At 45.6% G+C, this 23,520-nt stretch overlaps 1 protein-coding gene across 1 annotated transcript in view; it reads right to left on the bottom strand.

Annotated features, from left to right (window-relative positions):
* Positions 1 to 20,776, bottom strand: part of LOC119390876 (serine/threonine-protein kinase haspin) — a 55,266-nt gene extending 34,490 nt beyond the window's left edge. Inside the window, exons 1-3 of the mRNA XM_037658582.2 lie at positions 19,895 to 20,776; positions 8,776 to 9,006; positions 1,977 to 2,069 (exon numbers count right to left, since the gene is read on the bottom strand). Coding sequence (XP_037514510.1) covers positions 1,977 to 2,069; positions 8,776 to 9,006; positions 19,895 to 19,966 — 396 coding nt within the window. The 5' untranslated portion in view covers positions 19,967 to 20,776. The remainder of the gene's footprint in view (positions 1 to 1,976; positions 2,070 to 8,775; positions 9,007 to 19,894) is intronic.
* Between the last annotated feature and the right edge of the window lie 2,744 nt (positions 20,777 to 23,520).

Raw genomic sequence — 23,520 nt, 5'->3', positions numbered from 1 at the left:
CGCTGTCCGCGAAGTAGTGTTCTAGAAGCGTCGCGATTGTAGTAGATCGGTTTGTTAAGATTGCGCGCCGCACGCGAATGTTCCAGCTTTGTCTAGAGATTACGCCGCCACCAGCGATATTGCTGGAAAGTTCGATAGCGCCTGTATAAAAGCCGACGCGCGTGACCGTTTGTCAGTTGATCGACGGACGACGCCCTGTTCGCCGCTATCATTGTACAGCGTGTATTGCTGTAGTTCTAGTTCTCATTTTCCCGGCCACAAGTTCGGCCCAAATAAACAGTTTCATTCTGCAAACGCCGACTGCTGTCTTCGTCGACGTCACGACCACGTGACAATATACCATGTTCGTAAATGCGGTATTCTAAAAAAAGAAGAAACAAGGACAAATGTGGGATGTGAGCCACATATTTCGGCATTCATTTATACGATTTTGTTTAAACTTACAGCATTTAAAGCCAAAAATTTAATGTAGCACCAGTATGCAGCTATTCCGACAGAACAGCTACAAATTGCTCTGAAACGCAACTGAGGACAGCCAAAGTTAGGTAAAGTGATAATATCATAAAACGTTCAGGCGTAACATGCAGTCGACTAGAGCAGGATAGTGCGAATGAAACAGCATTGAAAGACGCAGCATCCGATGATGACGACGACGACGTACCAGTGATAGCTAGTACATTTGTTAATTCGTAAATCTTATTAGACAAAGTTCTTGAATACCTCCAAAACAAGTTGCGCAGCTTGTTCGGCAGTAATTCACTAACAAAGCATGTACAGGAATAGTACCCTTCGGTAAAGTGGCGGCTATATCGATAACAAATTGATATATGTCACCTCGCCATGAAACGTACCTGTGATTTATTAGAATAATTAATTTCCGACAATCGCGAGCATTGTAACAATTTTATGAATATAAATATATCCCTCATATCTCGGCGCTTTATTTTCTCCTACAGTTTCTGGTCAGTGACAAGAAACTAAAAAATATCTCTGTTTATGTAATCGTAAATATTTGGAAACCTCTCACTCTTTAAACGGCCTACTCACACGAGCTAGTCCCTGTAGAAATATCAATCTTAAATTACTTTAGATCGCAAAAGCAAATCACCCTAACCGCTGCACAGACAGTACGCATTTCGAAAAATGGTAATCTCAGGCGAACCTTCCACGACGAAGTTGTGTAGGGTTGCACGTACTTTTTTACTGCGTGCGACAGCCATAAAGGAATATGAGCGTGGCCATAATTTTAATATCGTCCAGTTCCGCGCCTGCCAACGGCCAACGTGAAGCAGGCTGCAAGCGATGGTCCACCCCAAATAGGTAGCAATAACGGTGTAATAAATTAATAGGTGAGTACATGCTTCGGAATACAATTCCCGTAGGGAAGGTGGCGTCACTTCTTTTACATACATAAAAGCACCTGCTGCCATTTGCTTCGAAATATGCACCTCTTCCCACTCTCTCCATTGTCTACGAATTATGACTCTACCCCTGCGATTATCGGTGGCGATTTCAATACTGACATCTGAAAACCACGCAAGAAATGATTCACTCTGTTCATGCCAGAAGACTTTGGTTCCAGATACCACACCAATCCAAGTAATTCAACAAAGTTCACGTATAGATTTGACGTGTACCAAGGATATGTAAGGTTCTAACTGAACCAATCAGCGCCTATCATAGTAATCGCAAAGCTATGGTCATGGACATTACCAGATGATGAAAAGAAATGTTTGCACCCGCCATCACAGAGTGAAATGGCCCCTGAAAATTTTTCAATGCTGTTCTATGAATCTATCATTTACTATAAGTCTGTACGCTGTGGAGGATCTCAACGTCACGTAGCAGGGCAAACAGCGGCCGCTTGCGTCTACCAAAGCGAAATGCGTCTCCTACATACACAATGCGTGCATGTGACGATAAGTTAGTGTTAAAGCTATTTCCCGCCATTTTTGTTTTCACGAATCAGAACCCACCTTCGACTTGCCGTGCGGCCTCTCAACCTTGGGACTCTTGGGCAGCACATCGACGAGAGAGTGTTCAGGCGGTTTCGATGTCCCTTCGTCTATCTGCAATTTCCGAAACCGCCGCAAAACAAAACACGCCGTCAATATAATGCTCGCACAGAACTCAACAAAATCTTGTCCATAAATCAGATTTGTGTAACATGCCTATACCGGTGAAAGCAGAGCCTTTCCATACGTTTCCCCATTGTCGCCTTTTCCCTTGTATTTAATTAGGGATCACATATTATGATCACTGCATCGACGCGAAACGTTCCGGCCTCTTGGGTAGTGCACAGTCTAAAGGCCAATACAAGCAGTATCATACGTGAGTGAAAACTCGGAGCGCTTTGCAATGCGATCCAACTTCTCCCCTTGGTGTGTTGTGATGTTATGATAAGTGTGCTATGATAACGGAATCATATTCAAAACCGAATGTTGCTACATTCAGGGTGCAATAAACCGAAGATGTCGCACTAAATATATGCGGCTGTACAATTAACCTCATAACTATGTTCACGTGGTAAGGACCACTGGGGATCAGCTCACTTTGAATGACGATAATTCTTAAAGGTTCCGCAAGTGCAGGGTGCCCACTTGACTCTGCGTCAGTTACGCATTAAGACAAGGTCACGTATCTGCAACGAGGCCGCTAGATGTCCCAAGATGCCTAGTCTCGCATGAAAGAGGATTTCGGCTGCTTGCATGACTCCCATTCAACGCATCAGGGCAGGTATGGCGATTTCGCGTGTTCAGTGAATGTCGATCAAACTAACTGGTCACATCGTTCTGCACAGTCTTAAGCCTAACAACACAACTGCAGTATTAATGAGACCTAACAGACGGTAATTCCCAAGGAAAGTATAGGGGATGTTATTTGTATTGTTGGGATATAAATGTGAAGAAAGTAACGTGGACAAAAAGATAGCTTGCCGCCGGCAGGGACCAAACCTGCGACCTTCGAATAACGCGTCCGATGCTTTACCACTGAGCTACGGCGGCGTTCATTCCCCGTCTACTTAGGTATACATAGGGTACAGATGTGCATTTAAACTTACGAGTGTTAGCGCCGATCGCCGCCACGGTTACGATCGGCGTTGACTAACACTCCTTACAGCAGTGTTTTGTTTTAATTACGCCAAGTCTTATCATAAAGTAGTGGGCTACTAGCCTTACTTCTTATAACATTCTAATTGTTTCTACCTGACGGTAGAACTTTCTTTAACATGACAGTGTTTTATACAGGTGTCCACAAGACTTCAGTGACGTATTCCCGTCACGGAAATGACGTCGAAAAAATGCGCATGGTCAGATGGCAAAGAAAAACTTGCAAAAAAACACATTCCATCAACGGGAGTCCAACCCACGACTTCTCGGTCCGCGACAACAGATGCCGAGCACGCTTTCCACTGCGCCATGGTCGCACACACTGGAGTCTTTGCAAATGCGCCTTTTATATCTCACACTTTCCGTTCACAGTGCTCGTGGTCGACGGGGTGGTGTCGCCGTCTTGGAGCGGTAAAGTGAAGTAATGCATCATGACTGTGGCCTCCGCAATTAGCTCCTGCTACGTGGCCGCCCCATTCGACGCGTTTCCAATAGAATTGCAGTTTCATCAACGCCTTAAGAAACCGCAAGGTGACGTCCTTAGCTCAAGCCCCGCCCTCGCTCATAGCATCCATCCATGTTAAATATAGTTCTGCGACGCGCGCCTACCTTGCCTCGCTATGGTGGCTAGCCTCGTTGTAATACCGCGTTCCCCGCTTATGCTCGCCCCTACAAAAAGCAACGGCCGGGCTAGAGGGTAGAGACGACGCGCGTTGCGTTTCCCTCTAGTCCCGCCGCGGTGCTCAATAACTATTTAATATGAGGCGGGATGGCGACCTTAGCCCAAGTTCTGCGTCCAATTAGCGACGCTCTTCTGACTGTCACACCGCTTTCCCTGATTACGCTCTCACCGTTAACTACCACAGCTGCCACACATATTTGTTTATTCATTGATCATGAACGTTATTCGTCGAGATGGAAACGTGGCACCAAGTGTTAAATGGTGCTATAGCTGCGAAACACCAGTAATGATTGCGCAAGCTCTCATATTAATGCACAGTATCAATTTACCTTTTCAATAGTTCTGTAACATTTCACTAATTCTGTAAAGACACGTTTACTTTCGTGTTTTACAGACTCCTATGACGGAGTAATCAACCATGTTTTCTTTTTTTATTTGCCGCAACACGTACATTACAGAGACACAGCCGTGAAATCATACGAGGTAAAACTTCACGTGAACTGTCATAAAATAGGGTATACGGCTAACGATGGTCAACGTCGGCGAGAGAGCTTCAGCGAACACCAGTGCAGTGCGTTCGCGAAAACAACAGCGGCTCAATGTCAATCTGCCGTGCCGCCACCGCCAGAGGCGCTGGCTGCATCCAAGTTCACAGCGCGTACGCGCCGAGAGCGCTGATGGCGGCGAGCACCGTGTGTGTGTTGTGCTGTTGGCGTTATACGTCGGCTCCCTTATGGCGGTGTAACAATTAGGTGAGTACTTGTCGAGTTACAAATATAATTATGGCTAGTTAATTAAACCTCGTTAACGAAAAACATAGCAGTGACTACTCCAGTGTACTAGGAACAATATGCAGTTGGTGTCCTTCGCGTAACAACGCTATGCCTCTTTTCTTAAATCGTGCAGCGTGATAGCTGGGACACCCTGTAAATCATATATATATATATATATATATATATATATATATATATATATATATATATATATATATATATATATATAGTTGTTACATGTAGAGAGACCGCGCATAAATACGACCACTTTCTCAAAAAAAGTAGATTTAGCCGAAAGAAAAGGCAGACCGAAAGAAAAGGTACATCTTTCACGAAATGTTGTCCCTTCCACGGTTCTGATGAAGGCAACTAGCTATTTTACGTTACCTTTACGTTACCACATCGTCTTTTGTCTTGAAGCTTAATTCCGCCAACATACGCTAGACGCAGAGCAATCTTACGTTGCGTTTCCGTGCTTAGAGAGAGGATCTTGCGTTATATTTCCAACAGGCTCTGAGACTCAATTTCGCCTTTCTACAGGAGCCTAAAACCCGTTTATGCGACTGAACTCCTGAATAGGGCTTTTCTGGTTTCCAAATGCCCTACGGAGAGTCGATGTAGAACACTTCCATTCATCCCCCCATGTCAGATCCGCATCTTGAGTAAATGTTGCAACACTCATATATTTACCTTGTTATATTTACCTCAACGAACAATGTGTTCATACGATCGCAACATATTTCTCAGTCTCCAGACGTTACTTGTCTGAGCAAGCGGAAGTGATGAAGGTGAGCGTTGAATGCTTAAACTAAATGCTACGACGTGACATTTTCACGAACCGTAAGCTAACGAACAGGCAAATGGGCCTACCTCGGTCTCCGTTTTTGCATCGCAGGTATACTGTGTGTGCGACATGGATTGCCTGCTGGGAGCGGCCCTGACACCGCTTGTCTCGGTGCAGTCACGACAACCCTGCTTGTCTCGAAGAGGTCTGCTCCGGGGCGGCCGACGGCGTCGCGTGCGCAAGCGTCAGCAACTGACGCGGTATTAATTCATGTACGCTCGAGCAGTACTGCTCGCGAACGAACCGCTATGGCCTGTCTTCGTCTTCTCATTCATGCGCAACGCGCCACGGGCAGCCCCAGCGCGAGCGTAAGCGAGTTAACCGCTTAATGACGCTGCTGGCTGTCTTTTACCCTAGTAGCTAACGTAAGAGTAAGCGTAAGTATGTAACCACCTTGATGTTACCTTCGACAAGTTGGGCTTCTTGACAAGGCAGGGGAGCGAAGTGTAACATTACTTTTACAGAATAACTGAAGCAGTTATTTTTTAAAAAGAAACAGGTGGCCACCTCTACCTCTTAAGTGAAGAGACAGAATGAAAGAGTATGTGAAGAAAGTTGGCAAGCAAGTACGGGCAAATCAAAGATAACCAAGAGTAATTCAAGATTGCCAGAAACGTAAGGCTAACTCTAATTACACATTTGGTGAAAACACTTCTGAATGTGCGTGCTTCTTGGTCGTTGTTTTGTAGTGGGTATGAAACATCGATGAGGATCAAGAAATGCATTTCGGAAAATATGTCTCAAGAATGAAGAAAGAACAGCACGGGGACTTGTGATGCCGGAACCAAAGAAATGTAGATTGGAATGCAAAATCAGCAACGGAGCACAAGGATAGTGTCTTATTATCGAAAGCGAGAGTTGGCTCCCTGAGTAGAATAATATTGGTAGGATACTAGTGCGGACACTCAGGCAGCATTCCATTATGCTGAACTGTTTCTTGTATTTACTAAAGAGATTGCTGAATGACATACTGCCGCTAGTAAAAAACATATACACAGAAGAGAGACGAACAGGACGACAAAATCCGCCCTTTTGTCGTCCTGTTCGTCCCTCTTCTGTATATGTGTTTTTTACTAGCGGCAGTATGTCATACAGCAAGCAATACAAACTAGGCCAAGAAGAAGTTCTTACTAAAAAGGAAAAATCGGACGCTACACAGACACAAGTGTGCACTTTCAAGTGGATATCATTGGCGAAATCAAATGAAGGCTTCCACGTAGACGTCGGTACGCGACACGCATCTCCACATATCAGATCACGAACACAAAATAATAAAAAAACATTATAAAACACGTGAAAATATTTGAAAACAGTGATGCTTCAGACACCCAAAGAGAGAATATTTTCCCCCAAAGAGGGCATAAGATTCCTAGCTTTATAGCCGTGGACAGACCCATAAATAACGCTTATCCAATCTCTCCAAGCCCCACTAATGCATTTGACGCCCAGGCATTCGATTTTTGCCACCCTAATCGTTGTCATTGTCATGTAGTATGAGTGCTTGGCGGTAACACATCGTCTTTAGTGATTCCGTCTTCGCGGAGCCGATCATTCGTGCACATTTCACTTGTTTATGGTTTACGTACCTATCGATGCACAAGAGAAGCACCTTCCATAATGTTCTCTGCGAATGCCAAACACTGCTTTGTAATCCAATGGTTTTACAGCGCATACAACAAGGACGAGCAAAGAAGAGGCAACTAGCCCAACGCTCAATCTTAGTAAACTGCTTTGTAACTCTTTAAAGCCTATTTCTCGTCTTCATTTTGTAATTGCAGAAAGATGCTGGTTCATGCGGGGGGCTGAAAAGACAACTTCAACGCCTTGCTACCAGTCATGATGCCCGATTGTTTCGAAAACTACAGAGATATGTTCAAGGTACTTCATCATCTTTTGATAGTTATTATGCACTTATTCCTGACTTCTATTATAATGAACATGCGTGTGTATACAAGAACCATTTCTGGGGACGGATCATCAGCATGGCCTCTGCTTCGAGCCTTCGCCGTATTTGCATCGTTAAATTTAACTGCTACGTTACACGTGACGAATGTGATCACCCAAGCTGCTGCCACACAAATTCAAACAACGCTTTAAATGCTAGGAATCAATGACGTATGTAAAAGGTTTACAAATTAAATTTATTAACGCTATATATGGCAGTAATGCTTACACTGAGGACGGGCCTTGATAAGATTTTAAAATATTTACACTAGGCTCTCCTCATACCGGTACCTCGTATCCTGGAGTATCCTTATTCCTGGAGCTATACAGGCGTTAAAATGCTCTTGAAGAGCATTCATCTTGTCTTCACACCTCGTCATTGACTGAGGCAAAAAGTAGGGCCGGCGATAAATGAGTTTCTTTATTATAATAACCCCAGATACACATTTCCAATATTTCTTTTTATTGCGATAGCAATAATATGGACACTGTCGGCTGATTTTTGCTGTTCCCATCATGTCCTGGATATGTATATGGATTTATATATAAAAAAACACAAAGAAAAATAAAGCAGCCGAAAAAAAATCTGAAGCACCCGACCGGGGATTCGAACCTTCGACCCCTCACTCCCCAGCCGGTTGCATTAGACAACTTAACCATGTCCCATACATGCGCCGGCGAAATAACGGCGAGCTAATAATATACACCATTTACCGCTGGTTGTAAGCAAATCTCGGAGGAGCTGGAGCGTGTTTTCTATCACGCAATGCTCTTAATTTTCTTTCAATTTGAAAACTGCCCTTGAGACGCGCACGGCAAAGTGGCCCTTTTCTGTACCCACTCGTGATGTGGAAGGACAGAAAAACAACAAACACCACGCACACCTTGCATCATACGCCCCCGTGTGGCACGATACGCAGGTGGTCACTCCAGGCACAGAAAATTACAAGAAAAAGAAATATCTAAGAGCGTCTGATTATCCATTGTTGACACTTGCAACGCGTTGCTCAAGCACATAGGCGTAACAACTGTGACAGTATTTAGTTCACGCTTGCCCTGTGCATGCTTGTGCGTTCTTTTCGGGCGTCCTTCTTTGTAGTTCAGCGGCGCGCTGCAAGTATCGAGGTGCTTCTCGTTCTTCGTATGACATTTAGTGTTCGTCCGACTCTCCAACTTCGTGTGTGCGAAGCTTGAGAGTTGGTCAAGCCGTACAGATTCATCTTTCTGTAAATGCAAAGTTTTCTTTTTCTGTTTTTCGCGCCATGATTTTTTAGAAGATAATCAGGGCTAGTGGCGCTCGGACGCTTGCCTTAAAAGACACTACGAAATGATGTACATGTCTCAGGTTACATACGCTATTCTTCAACAGGACATGTTCACTCGTTCTCATTACTTCTAAAAAGTACGTGCAGGGGTATTTACCGGCAGCAGGTTCGGTTGTTCTTCGGCATAAGGCAACAGGAACTTGGAGAACACAGGCGAAGGCATCACCGGAGATACACCCACTGACGAAGACACTGGAACATACGGCGATGCCGTGTCGCCGGACTCTTCGCAAGCAAGCAAGCTCGATTCTAGGAAGCAGCTGAGGTCGCAATCCTCAAGATCATCATCATCATCATCGTGAGAATGGCTTGTGCTAAATTTCGTTTCCTGTAAAAGCAAAAAATTAAGCGATATAGTTAATCTCAAGTATTATAACACAATACGCGTGCACGCGTGCTCGTGCGTGCGCATGTGTTTTTAAGCGAAGCTTCAATGAGTTACAAATTTGGGTGGTGGCGTTGGGAGCGGCACGATTCACGAAAATCAGGGTTGCCAGGTTTGGCTACATTGCGCCAATTTAGCTACTTTTCTCGGCTGGTGGCGGCAGAAAGAAAAACGTCTTGGCTATATGGCTACTTCTTGGCTACTTTTATGTTCCCTCAACTGAAGCCATGTCATGAATACCTGGCGACGCCAAAACTGCTGTCGTTCGTGTTTGTGGTGCGAAAACACATGCAAGATTGAATTTGGCGCTTGCAGTATACAAAAGGAAAGGCTCCTATCAATCAATCAATCTGATTTTTATTGTCAATTCAATGAAAAGATCACAAGATATCTGGACCGTTAGACCACATTGGCTAGTGATCGGTATTCGGATGTGTCGCTGGAATTCCGGGAAAACTGTTGCATAAGGCCTGAATTTTCACGCCACCTATTGCTTAATGGGACTTTGAACCAAAGTTGGAAGTGAACCGGACAATCCGAAGCACTTTGCATCCCAGGAGCGACCAAGAGTTGTCCTTTTATTTTAGTAAAGGTCACATTCATTCATTCATTCATTCATTCATTCCGTACCAATGGCACTCTGCATACACCGACATTAGAAATCGGATGTCCGACAAAGTGCGCGTGTCGTCATTTCATTCAATCATGTACGGACTGCTACTCATGAACACTGAATGTTCGAATTTCGTCATCACGCAAGAAATGATCGTGAAAGTTGATTGTGGAAACCACGCGTCGGCTATCTCGAGGTAGCGCCGCGTACTGCGCAATGGCGGTGCACGCTGCCCGCTTGCGCGGTTTAATATGAGTAGCCAGCGCGCTGCCCCAGGAATTGGTTCCATGGCTGCCCCGAAAGATGAGCGGGAAGCCGGGCAGCGAAGTCCTGGAAACCGGGGCAGCATGTGTCATCCAAAGCGAGTGGCAGCGTCCGTCTGGATAGTGGGTGCGCGTGGTTGCCACAAAATTAACACTAGTACAATTTATGATTGAATCACAGTAACTGATTTTCAGCGCGCTCGTGTTGTAGTCATTTTATTAGTCACGAAAAGGCTGTTACTTCCAGTACTTAGAAAACTCACGCGAAATGTGTAAAAGGAATGTCACTTTCGCAGCAGTTCAACGCACTTCATTATGCTGAACGAAATATTGTTCAAGTCAGCAGTTAAAGCTAAAATTTCAACAATTCCGATTTTGAATTGCTGGCACCATATCCATTTTCATTTTTGCCAAAAGGCTTTTACATTTAGTCTTTTAAATAACAACTTCGTAATTGTTCTCTCCCCGTGTGGCTGCTTTTGGCTAGTTTTTCCAATTTCCGGGCTACTTTTCCTCTTTTCAATATTAACTGTGACCACGTCAGCCTAGCGGCCGCGCCGTTCATTATGGCTGAAAATCGGACATAAGTTGTTCAAAATTAATGTACGCGATATAATCACAAAGCAGCATCTGCATACCAACAAATGCGCAGCCAGGTGTCATGGTTCAGCAAGCTTTGTCTTGCGATCAGCCGCTTGACAAACCCGCAGCAGTGGTCACTCAATGCTGTGGCCGCTCACAATACATGAGTGCCGCTTCGGCTGCGCATGAGCTCTGTTTGCGCGCAAAACTACCCTCAGAGGGCGAACGCGAGAAGGAATGCATCACTGTGAAACTTAAAGGCTGTTAAGTGCCAACAAAAGCCATAATATACAGCGAAAACTCTACCGGCAATTTCGCAGGGAACATAAGAATATGCTTATCTCATAAGAACATGCTTAGGCATCCTCTACAACTTTTTTTGCTGCAATTTCACTTCGAAGTATTCGAACAATATTCGACAAATGTTCGATTAAATTCGCGCTCAATTTTCAATTTTCGAATTCACATCGCACGCAAAATATTGCTATTCGCACAACTCTAAATATTCTATTTATGAAACAATAATACGGCCGTTGTTTTAAAAACTCCGACGAGCGCGGCAACACATTACCCCTTTTTTTTACTGACGGCATCACGAAGGCGTGTTCCGTGCTGTACTCTCACGCATACTGCAGGTTACGCGGGCTGATCAGGCAGGTCGAGTAGATTATGACACGCAAAGGTTAGTTTATCACTTACGTCGGCGCTCACGATTAAGCACAGACGTCCGTTTCATCGACAACTGCAGGCTACGGCACGCTGCCTTATTCAGCGCATCATTCTTTAGCGCATTCGGACGGAGTCCAGAAACGCGTGACAATAGTGGCAGAGTCACAATAGTGAGTCACAAAATAAGGTGCTAAGCACTGACGAAAAAGTACAAGTATATCAGAAGATTGCTTTTGCAAGTCTTCCTCTTCACATTATAGAACAAAATAAGACAGGAAGACTTGCAAAAGCAATCTTCTGACATACTTGTACCTTTTCGTCAGCACTTAGCACCTTTAGTTGTGACTCACAAGCTTCCGGCTGATAGTTGTTTACATTAACTCCATTTAGGGCTTCATTTTTCACCTCAACACGTTTGCTGGGCCTTCCAGTCAAGAGCAAAAAAAGAGATTTTGTTTTTTTTTTATTCTTCGCATTCTAAGCCTGTCAAACGGAGCATCGTTTGTTCATCTTTAACAATGCCCTAAACAAATCATGCGTTCACCGGCTGCGAAGTAGTTTCGACAACCAGGTTCGTCGCGGGTGCCTCGCGTCTAACAGACGCGAGGCACCCGCGAGCTATTCTATGTAGCGTTGCAGAAAAATACACTGCTTAAAGTGAAGAGCCAAGGCACTAACGCCAACCGTACAGCAGCAGAAGAATGCAACGCAAAGAATGTCTCCTCATTCCATACGTACATTCCGTTTCGCACAACTTGAATGAAGTGGCGGAAAGGGCGGGAGTAAAGGTGGTGTTTACCGCACCCGACAGGCTGGCAAAAATGTGTCGAGCGGTTAAAGGGATGCTGAAGTGGTTTTACAATAGACCGATCTCACCGCGAGTTGCACTACGCCACCGCTGCCGCAGTGCATGCCGGTACTTAGAGTACTAGGTACGTTCAGCTGCATATAGCTGGTGCATCGGCGAGCTGCATTATCGAGCTTTAGGGGCCGTATTTAGATGAATCGCGATGGTTGGGTTCACGTGCTGCATGCTGAGACGCTACATCAGCAACCTGAAGCAAAAGGACTCGGATTTTGCGTGTTTTCAAAGGATGTCAATCTCCGACAGGAATGTGTGCGACAGTCAACGAAGTCGGACGGAGCGGCACCTACTGCGTACTTTCAACGTATTGTTCACCGAGTTTGTGATTTCCGTGTGCATAATGGATGGCAATTTAGCAGCAATCTATTGCGTCATAACAAGCTTTCTGCGCTACTGATGTGCCGATCAGCGACAGCAAAGCTTCATACAACGTGTGGTCGATCCCCTCGCCGGGGCGATCGCCGCCAGCGGCGACAGGTTGGATACAATGTGGTTTCCGCGCAAAACAGAGGTTGCTTAAATATATAGCGACACCTAAGCCGACCTCTCATCAAAAGCGATGACGACTGTGAAGTGTTTAGCGTGAACGATACCTGTGATACAAGCCAAACTTATGTGTACAGCTCGCGCCATGGAGTGCACGGCGAACTTTCGACCGTGCCGGCATCGCAGCCAACTTCGCCGCCGGGATTTCCCTATTCTCTTCAAAATGTGATATTATCGCGAACGCAGCGTAAAGCAGCAACAGCGCTAGCAAAGCTTAGCTTTTTATATAAGCGTAGGCGGCTCTTAACGTAGTACCTATACACTGCAGCTTCGAAGCGGTATAGGCCTAGCGACGATATCGGCGCCGAGCAATCAGCTGAGGATGCCGCCGCCGGTCTGAGCGGGCTACTGCTCATCCGCCACATTGTTTGTGTCACCAAAACCTCTTATTGACTCATCCATTCTTTGTGCAGCAGGAAATATTTTGACGTTCACAAGATTTCCGTGACGTTAAACTTTTGCAAACGGCATGCGGCCAGTCGTCCTGCGGGCGGGCGTCTACCCTATTTCACGGCGACCGTCTCATATTCATTCACGTTTAACGCATCACTGTGCTCGAAATCCTGCGCTGACAACACAGTGTACGTACATTCAAAGTACTGCTTGAACAAAAAAGAAGCGCAAAGAGCTTCCTTTTTTTTTTCCTCCCATCGGTTTGCTTTTTTTCCCGTCTTCGTAGTCGCGGAGAGCTCTACGTTTGGGCAAGTTATTTTCCGCACACTGTAACTTGTATCGCTCGGGTGCTGACGTTCGCTAAAGATTTTAGCTCTAATGACGTCAGGAACATGATATCTCGTCTCTCTCTTTTTTTTTTCAACTAATACTTATTCAGCGAAGCGACGCGCGCCCATCAACACGAGACGACCTGGCTACATGTAAACGTTGTCTACTTTTCTTTTTTTTTCCTCTTAAAGCTAGGATATGCAGTGTAACCTGAATTAAAGTAACATACATGAGATCTCCGGACACAGTTTAACACAGCGTTAAATTGTCTTCTGTGCCGAGGATTTATGCCAAACGACAATATACCTGAAGCACACAGCAAGCAGCCGCACCAGCAGCGCTCAGAGTACTCCAACTAAGATGGCGGCAGTGCCGCTGTCGGAAACTCGCGCATGCGCAGATCATCTGGTGAGATCGGTCTATTCGGTAAAACTTTGTTGTTAACAAGGACCAACATTATTGTCAACGATGGCGTAATTTTTTTCGCAGTTGTGGCAGCAGGAGCTTTAACATACGCGAAAGAAAAGTTCGTCTTGCTCCCCCCAAGCAAGCGCGCCAAAAGTGTGGGCGTGGAAATTAACTAACCGGAACTACGTCATAGTCGGTAGTTTTGGCCACGGTGCAAGAATAACAGGTGGCCCGACGTGCCGCTCCGCCAACGCGCCGCATGCGTCACGGAGGTGCTCGAGTTGCCGCCGCTTTTCCGCAAGGTGGAAGCAGGTGTACTCTGGGCCGATATATCCGCTCCGGCGCATTTGAAAGCATGTGGCCAGCGTGCGTCGCGAGCATTTAAACTGCAATTTACATCTTTAACTTTTGAGAAAGAGATCCGCGGTGTATTTTAGATGTGAAGCATCTTATAGCGGAGTTCAATCCGGTGGTGGTGGTGGTGTATGGCGTGACCACCCTTACTGCGCATGCGCAAGCCCGCTGCACACACCTCCTCTCCCTCTCCACTCACCCTCTCCCATGCCCCTCTCCACTTCCCATTTCTCCTCCCCTATATGTCCCTCTCTCCCATCCCCCTCCCTATTTCCTCTCACCCTCCCCCTCTGCCCTTTCTCTTTCCCTCACGCCCCTCCCCCTCTCTCCTCCCGCTTTCGTCTCCCCTCTCCCCTTTGCCTCTCTCCTCTCCCCTCTCCACTCCCCCTCTGAAACGCGGGCTCTACATGCCGAAGCGGTGCTTCGCATCGCCTCAGGTCCCCTTTAGCGGGGGACGGTGTGATTTATTACACCAGAGAGGCCTTGAGCAACACTGAAGAGTTGCCGTCGCTTAGAACGGACGCGCCACTAAGGAAAGCATGCAACGCAACCAGCGTTGCAGCAGCGTCTCTCCATTTCTGCTTGGTCATCTTCGATAAAGGCGGGGGCGTCCGTGGGTGCAAGCGTCCGAAGAGACAAGAGCGTCCCTATGCGACGCAGCGTCGCAAAGTCGCAATCAGCCTTCGAGTCATGATCACGGCCAGATCACGGTGGTCGTGACTAGGTGATCCCACGGCTTGAGATCCGCTCTGATGCGTCGCGTTTGTTGCCCTCTGTCAAACCAACACGCGCGACCGCATCGTAGTTTCCGCTCACTTCGTAAGCTGGAACCACGGCTGAAACCACGGTGACTCGAACTGCACCGCAGATGCGGCAGCCACCATGGGACGAAAATGCTCCGCTCCAAATTGCAACTCTGCCTACAAAACGTGCAAGGAAAAGCTGTGTCTTTTCTCCGCGCCGAAAGACGAAAAGCGACTGCAGTTGTGGAGAAATGCAATTCCACGGAAAGACCGCCAGCTACAGTCCTCCGACATACATACGATAACGTGAAAACCAAATGCTTTTTTTTTTTACTCTGTACACTCGCCGGTAGGAATTTTCTCGCTTTCGAAAAAAAAATGCACGCGCGTCTCTTGCAATCGGCACCCTGTGACAGTCATATCAGGGCTACCCGCGCCAATAAAAAAAAATTTAGGCTTCATAAAGCCTGGCGCTCTTACGTTTGCGGTCGAAGCTGGAAGACAGCCAGCCACTACAAGCTAGTAAAAGCACAAACAGCCGTTTAAAGCCACAAAATTAGCTAAAGAAACCAGTTTTTACAGCACAGCGAGAGCTTGCGGTGCGCGTCTTTCGGCCGAAAAACTCGTCGCGAACCTAGTGGCGGCCGCGAGGAACTCGAGCAGTACGGCGACGCGCTCGCGGCGCTCGATGGGCCACCTGTTTTAGTCTACCACCGTGGTTTTGGCGGAGCCGTGGCCTCCGTGACTACTTCTAGCTGCACGCGTTGGTAGAACTGATCGCGAAGGCCATGCTTTTACAGAGCTGATGGCGCCGATGACGCGGCACAAAGAAGGTGACGTCACGGCCTTCACTCAGCAGTTGAAGAAGCCCTGCGGCTGCAGCCGCTATTTTTTTGCCAAGAAATGCCATTTGCGTTCACTTCTGTGAACTCTTACATTGGTTTTCGAATTCAGCAAGGATGAAACTATGATTACACATTCCAAAGTCATTTTTTTAAAGTGCTTCAACTTCCCTTTAACGAAGAAAGTAGGACACCTGTGTGCACTAAGAGGTGCACCTGTGTGCACAGGTTTGTACAGTGCACCGATAATGTGGGTTACGCAATCTTTTTGTCTTGCGGTGCGTCATACATAAGCCAAACAGGCAGATGCCTAATGGTAGAATAAAGTAGCACAAATACAACACATCGAAAGTGGTATCGGGGCATCTAGGTATCCACTGTAGAGAAAACGGTTGCGCGCTTCGATTTGAAAACAGGGCGTCATGTGCAAATCACCTTACAATTTACCAAGGAAGGTTGTTGCAGCCCTAGAGATTAAAAACGGTCCGGGAATCTTGTGTCAGCATGCCTTCTGTTTTGTTTTCGGAGAAGGATGTCAGATTTCTTGCGGGAACCGTTTAGCATGCGCAGTAGGAGTGACCACGTGATGCACTGTCATATCTCTTGCAACCTTGTTTCTTCTGTTCATTCATGTGAGTCAGTATTTATTCTGTGCAAATATGAATACACTTTCAGTTGTTAGTGCTCCTTGTGTTACGTGCCTTTCTCCTCGTCTGGTCTGTTATTTTCACCAGAGCTGTTTTACTGCGAATATGAACCAACTGGCCCAAAAGTAAGTCTTTTGCATTGTTACAAGGGCGTATGCCAACCCCTCGCAAACAGCAGCTATCGCCGTCATCAAGCAACCGGTACCGCTATTAGCCAGCGCTAGATAGCGGTAGCAATCGCTAGCGACCACTAATTTGCAGTTAGGACAAATTAGCCAATGTTAGCCTACAAAAGACAACAGCTAGAGACCATTAATGGCATTGAGAGTATTTAGATAAATAAATAAATAAATAAATAAATAAATAAATAAATAAATAAATAAATAAATTAGCCGCTACTAGCCAATATTAGGCAACAGTTAGGCGACATCAGTGAATAGTCAGCCGCCACTAGCCAATATCAGCGGACACTACCCAACAAGAAGGGAAATCTGGGCTAGTTGGTTATAGCTCATTTTCGATCAGCTTACAGCGCAAGAAAAGACGAGGACGCAGACCAAGGATGTGACGACACGAGCGATTGTGTCGTTACATCCTTCGTCTGCGTCCTCGTCTTTTCTTGCGCAGTAAGCTGATCGAAAGTGAACTACACAACACTTAACGAAAGCTAGCCAGTACTTGTCAATAATAGCCAGCGCTTGTTAACACTAGCAATCACTAGCCAACAGTTAGCATGCACACATTATACAACGAGCGCCAGCAGTGGCCCCCAGTAGTGAAAATTCGCATGCATCAGCCAGTGAGCAACAATAATATTACTCCCTATCCCTCACCGGGAGCAGTATTAGGCAGAAGTGAAGAACATTAGCCAACACTTATCACTGGGCGACATTAGCAAGCGCTAGTCTGCATTTGCTAGCGCGAGCTGCCACTTGACCAACTTCAGCCATTGGTAATCAACATTAGGCAGCATAATGAATAACTAGCCACCATTAGCTCACAGTTAGCCAAGGCGATGCTGTGCTATAGCACCATTAGACACCCGTTCACAATATTCGCAGACATTTGTCACCATCAGCCGATATTCACCCATCATCAGTCAACATTAGCAGGCACTCTTCATCACTTCGGCAAACTTAGCCAGTGCTCGACAACGGTTCGCCAACTACGCACCAGTGCTCAAGACTAGCCGAAATCTGCCGAATAGAGCTGCTTTGAACGTGTATATACGATACATGTCATTAAATATCCGTAACATCACGGCAAAATATCATGCAATACATATTGAGGTATACTAACAAAATGCTTGACAGTGATAACAACACTTTTATGCCATTCATTACAGCATGTTTGCAATGCATGCCTGCATATTTGGCAAAGATATCAGGTTAATGAAATGATCACAATGGGTTCATGACGTACTTAGCACGTCACTTATGCGACTTATGTGTCGATACATATGAAATGAGTGTTATGAAGGCTCATGTGACGACCTTTTAAAGTCATTAAAATTTGTCATTTGCTCACGGCATGTGACGCGCAATCATGTCCTGACTTATGCCCCCGCAGGACGAAGGCCTCTCTAAATAATCTCCAATTCACCCTTTCCTGCGCGCACTGCTTCCACGTGATAATTGGTCGAGTTTGCTGAGCAGCCAAACGGTCGGGTTGCTCTTAGAAATCCACAAGAGCGATAGTGTTGAAAATACCAGAGAGTAACCTTGCAAACAAAAATCAGAGCTATTATCTTTATGAAACCAGGTGACATGTTACAAAACAGGGTGGGCAAACACGCACACATGAGAGAAGTCAAGACACCACAAACGGACTACGCGACATTTCTAGTGTCTGGAGTTCTGAGTTCTCTGTTTTGTCTGTATATGCACGCCCTGTGTTTTAAAGGGAATGAGCAACATTAGCTCAGCTCTATGTTATTCTTAACCAGGTCACATGTCCGTGGACTGCATTTTCTTGCTCGGTGAATATAAAAGTGTGTCGGTGAAACTTCTCCGTGAATGGTGTCTTATAAAGAGTGCTGCTGATTTCATTCTATGATTCAGCGTTTCATACATCGTCATCATCAGCCTGTCTACGCCTACTGCAGGGCAAAGGCCTCTCCCATGTTCCGCCACTCAGCCCGGTCCTGTGCTTTCTGCTGCCACGTTATACCTACAAACTTCTTAATCTCATCTACCCACATCATTTTAACGCGATAGCGTTAGAGAGCTCGTGTCGCAGAAATTCTGGTGTCGGCGTCAGCACCGTTGGTTGTGAGCGAAATATCGTCCGTGACCGAAAAATCGAGAAAGAACTAAATAAAATAAACAATAAAATCTTCGGTTCCATGGAGGATCGAACCCGGGCCGTTCGCGTGGCAAGCAGGCGTTTTACCACAAAGCCGCGCTGTTACTTGCAGCTTCCTCGAAAAAAAAACACTACATAAATGTCACGTAGTGAAAGGAGTCTCTTTAACCAGCGCCTCCTTCCTTAACGCATTTTGTTCGGCAGGTGTCACGACGGAAACGAGTCCATGAGGCGATTTGTAGGCGCATTTGGGAGGCCATCACACTACCTCGAAAAAGGCCGGGATAGTGCAGCCATCGCCGCTAAATACACACACGAACTTTCAAACAGCTCTACAAATGGACAACTATGTCCATCTAGCGGAAAACATATCAAGCCAACGCAGCAAACAGCAAATGCTAGATAATGTGCAGCCATCTGTGAGGCATTGTGAGAAATGTGTCTTGACTTTTCATGGCATCCGAGAGGGCGGGCGCGCGGCATGTATCTTGGAGGCTATGCGACTCTTGCTTTAGATCGAAAACCTCTACAATTCGCGCGCGTGCGTGCGTGTGTGTCTGTGTGCGGGTGTGTGTAACAATACACATTAATAAGTATCCACTTAGTGGTCGAAGTGCGCACTAGGGGCCGGATTTCGCTATCGCGTTCAACTATTAAAGGCGAAGCTTAAGGGTCCCCCAATTTTTCTGTCTCCCCCTCACGCATTTGCCATCTCTTGAAGTCCAGCCAGTTACCTAATTTAATGACCACCGGTTATCCTGCCGACGTGCTACGTTCTCTACAAAAGCGTTTCATACAAAACCAGTATATCTCATGATGTCAATCCATGATTTATCATTTCATGCACTATCAGTTATATTGTTTGGTTTACAATGGATTAGCTTCGGCATTTTAAAACATCAAGTGCGCATGTGGACTATAATGCGTTTCCTCATAACGAAAACACAAAGTTCATAGAAAACCGATGTGAATAACTGACATAAGCGAGCTCTTCGCCAACATGACCGCATGTGCCATTGAACGTAGTCTGGTTTTGTGAAAGTTCACTTTTGACCTGACTAGGCATCGGCAATAACGCTTCACTACTGTCTACGTCGTGTTTTTAAATGCATTTTCCAAGCAAGATGCGTAATCATGGTAAATTGGAGTTATTACAACCAAATTACCTCTTCAGAACGTCGATGCTATAGTTCGATGCAGCACTATCACCACGAGGAACCTTACTAAAGGGCTATCAAAACGTTGTTTGGAATATAGAAAAATCTTTCTTACACGTTCAACGATGTGCCCGAAAGAATGTCTTTGTTGTCGCGCTTCAGCGCAGCACGACTGAAGCGCCATCATCGAACAGACGTCAGTGCAGGAACTCGGCGTACAGCGGTTTTCATGTGTCTGTGAGACGTCAGGAATGTCTGGCGCACACAATTCACAATCTTGCAACGCTCACCAAAACACTGCGTTGTTGTCATCCCGCGATGGCACGCACATGTAGAAATGCACAAGCGTCGACACATGCAGGACAGCCTGCCGACCTAGGTATACGTCGAGCTCCGGAGTGAAACAAGAGCAATCATGCGCTGCCACGCGGAACGCACAATAGGACAATTTTTGCGGAACGACTGCACACGAGGCGTATCCGGCAGACGGATGTGAGCGACGATGAATCTTGTGCACTGCGGAAAGCGTTGCGGTGCCGGTGAGTGCCGATTGCCGTTGCGTTGCTGGCGACCCTGCAGATAGCGGCAAGCTCGGCAACACAAGTCGCTTTCTGCGGTGTGCTGGCCTACGTAACGAACGTTCACCTCGAAATTCCGTTGCAGGAAAGAAGAAAAGAACGTTTTTCTTCCTCGTTAACGCTCATCGCATGAGCAGTGGACAAGGCACGTAGTTCGCATCACCGATTCAAGCACGCGCGCACACTGGCACACGGTGGCACTTCGTGGTAGGAAGACGGCCCACAATCAGAGCTAATGGCTCTGACGTCTGAGGCGCGTGGGCTGCTTCGGATTGCAGGCATCATTTAGGCGCGATAACGCCGTAGCGGCGTCGCTGAAGCGGGGTCTCCGGAGCCTTCACCGTGATCCACATCACAGCCGCAAAACAGCTGCGGCGCGCTGGCAGTCGAATGTGGCGAAAAAAAAAGAAGAAAAAAACAAGAGAGCAGCGACAGTCGAAGTACTACTATTCGAGGCTGCGTGTGCGTGCGAGACCCTGTGGACGCACCTGTCGGTGGGAAAGCAGAGCGAACGGTGGGGGCAGAAAGTAGCGCACCTCCACTTTCTCCGGGGCAGGAAGCAGCGGCGCAGCACTCTGAGGCTGCGTAAAGGAAGGAAGGGTGCGTGTTTCCGCCGCGGCTGCAGCACCGTGCCACGTGTTTTGTTCGTGCCGCACCCGTCAGTTGTTTGAGAAACCAGCATACTTCTATCTTTCTTTTTCGCCAGAGCTCGCGCATATGTTGTTGCGGTGAAGAACAATGCGACGCGAATTCATCAGAATGGTATGCTGCGCCAGCACGCAAATAGCGAGAGAGTAGACGAGGATCAAAAGGGCAAGAAACAAACTATAGAGGCTGCGCATGTAGGTGGATTCACATAAAAGAGTATAGCAATAGTCATTCACATCGGGGCTGTGGGGAATATGCAAAACATCGAACAGAGTTACTGTGTTCTTCCATAGTCCGCGTCTGCTCACGTTCACTGTAACAATCCTGCCTGGTTATCTCTTGTACCGTTTTCCCGCCCAATTATATTTAACGTATAAGTAAAATGCGACATCTTCGACCAAATTTTCATTGCGTTCCTTCTGTCTTCATACTCCTGCGCTGTAAAACACTAATTCGATCGAAATTAGACTGTGCTACACTGGTGTGGGATCCTGCCCATGCAAACTTAATTACTGCTCTAGAGGTGGTGGACAACAACTCCGCACGTTTCATTCACGCTAATTACCACCGCACCGCCAGTATAACGTCAATGAAATCAGACTTTCCCCCGCCATCATTATTATAAAATGTACCATTGTCCTCCACTGTGCAGTCGTCTTTCCCTCAACCATTTTATGTATTTCATCGCACCTACCATCGTCACAAAGTCGGATTCGCTTCATGTAAAACAATGTACCTTTGTCAATCATTTCTACTACAAAATTCTCGTGATTGAAATAGCCTTTCCGCGGACGTCGTAAACATTATTCATTATGAACATTTTCGTGATTTTGTAGCTAATATTGTATACACAGGCTCTTTCTAATTCCCCTCTGTAATACCTCTGGTCCTGAGGGGTATACTAAATTGAAATAAAATGAAATGAAACCTGCATTTTCTTTTTTTGTATTTTTTATATTCCCTTTCTGTTTACAGCTTTAACGTTCACAATGATGTATACCGCAGCACCTGTCGCTGTTTATTTATTATTTTATGAAGTACTCAAGACAGTTACTTGCACAATGCCTCGGCGAACAAGAGTAGGTCAATAAATGAATGATATCCATTGTAAAATTCATTATGCTGAATAGTGGAATATTCGTTTTTGTTTGCATATAAGAAATACCACGTTTATGAACTCTACAGAGGCATACCCGCCGTGGATCAGTTGGTGTATACGTGTGGGCGGGGCAAGCGCATCCTTCCGCTCACCGCCGTTACTTAAACCTCGTGTCGTAATTACGGTGCACAAGATGCGAAGTTGCATGTGTTCCTCGTTTCTAATCCGATTTGAAAATAGCATATAATTGCAATTTGTGAATAGTATTGTGCGTATCAAACCATGACATACGCTCACATTTACTGGACTTAATCCCGGATATTCACCCCACTTGCGATTGCAGATGATATTGCTGATTTTTTTTTCTTTGATATCAAGTCACATGCACAGCAAAACATATTCACCTCAAAATGCCTTCCAGTATCATTCTGTATGTTTCCAACCACTCCTGAGGAGGTGGCATCAATAATTGACAATTTAAAAAATGAAAAATTGGCCTGTATTACATTATTCATCGCCATGTTAAATTAATTTCTAAACCAGTATCAATTGTTTTGTTTCCTATTATCAACCTCATGCTTAAAACAGGAATCTGCCATCGTGAGCTCAAACGTGGTTCAAACGTACTCCCGTTTTTAAGAAAGGGAACAGCTAATTGCTATCTAAGTATAGACCGATCTGTGTTTTACCCTTTTTCGGCAAGGAAAAGCGATTTGTTCAATACGTAAACAACATAGTAATCTTTCTCGTGACCAATTTGGATTTAGATCTCGTTACTCCACTCACCTAGCACTTATATCTCTTACTGACAAACTAAAGAAAGTCATTCATGACGGTAAATTTGCAGGGTCAATATTCGACTTTTGCTGGGCATTTGACAGCATTGACCATGAGATTCCTAATGTTAAATGAGACTCAATTCGCATAGCAGGTCCTCCTTTACTACTTCTACGCGACTACTTACGAGACAGATATCAGGCTGTTAGTGTATGCAATAATAATTCTAAACCTAAAATGACTAATTTTGGTGTACCATAGGGATCAGTTTTGGGGCCCCTTACAATTTTTACTTTATGTTAAGGACCTACGTAACCACCTCACTTTTTCTAAATGCATATTATATATACATATATAATTTATTGAAATAATGTAAAAGCAGATATATGATGACACAACAATAATTAATTCTAGCGAAAGTCTGTTAGTAGTAGTAACCGGCATAACAGTGATCATCATAACTTGTTAGGATGGTGAAAAATTAATAGACTTACTAATAATCCCACTAAAACTAAATTTCTTTTGTTCACGTCACGAAATAAATCGCTGCTGTGCATTCCGCCCATTTTCATTGATAACCACTCATTATCACCAATTGAAGAATGCATACACTTAGGCGTAAACATCGACTCTAACCTG

The sequence above is a fragment of the Rhipicephalus sanguineus genome, chromosome 4 (assembly GCF_013339695.2).
Source record: "Rhipicephalus sanguineus isolate Rsan-2018 chromosome 4, BIME_Rsan_1.4, whole genome shotgun sequence".
NCBI classification, from domain to species: domain Eukaryota; kingdom Metazoa; phylum Arthropoda; class Arachnida; order Ixodida; family Ixodidae; genus Rhipicephalus; species Rhipicephalus sanguineus.
The sequence above is the reverse complement of the archived record's forward strand: the minus strand, read 5'-3'. Positions and strand labels throughout refer to the sequence as shown.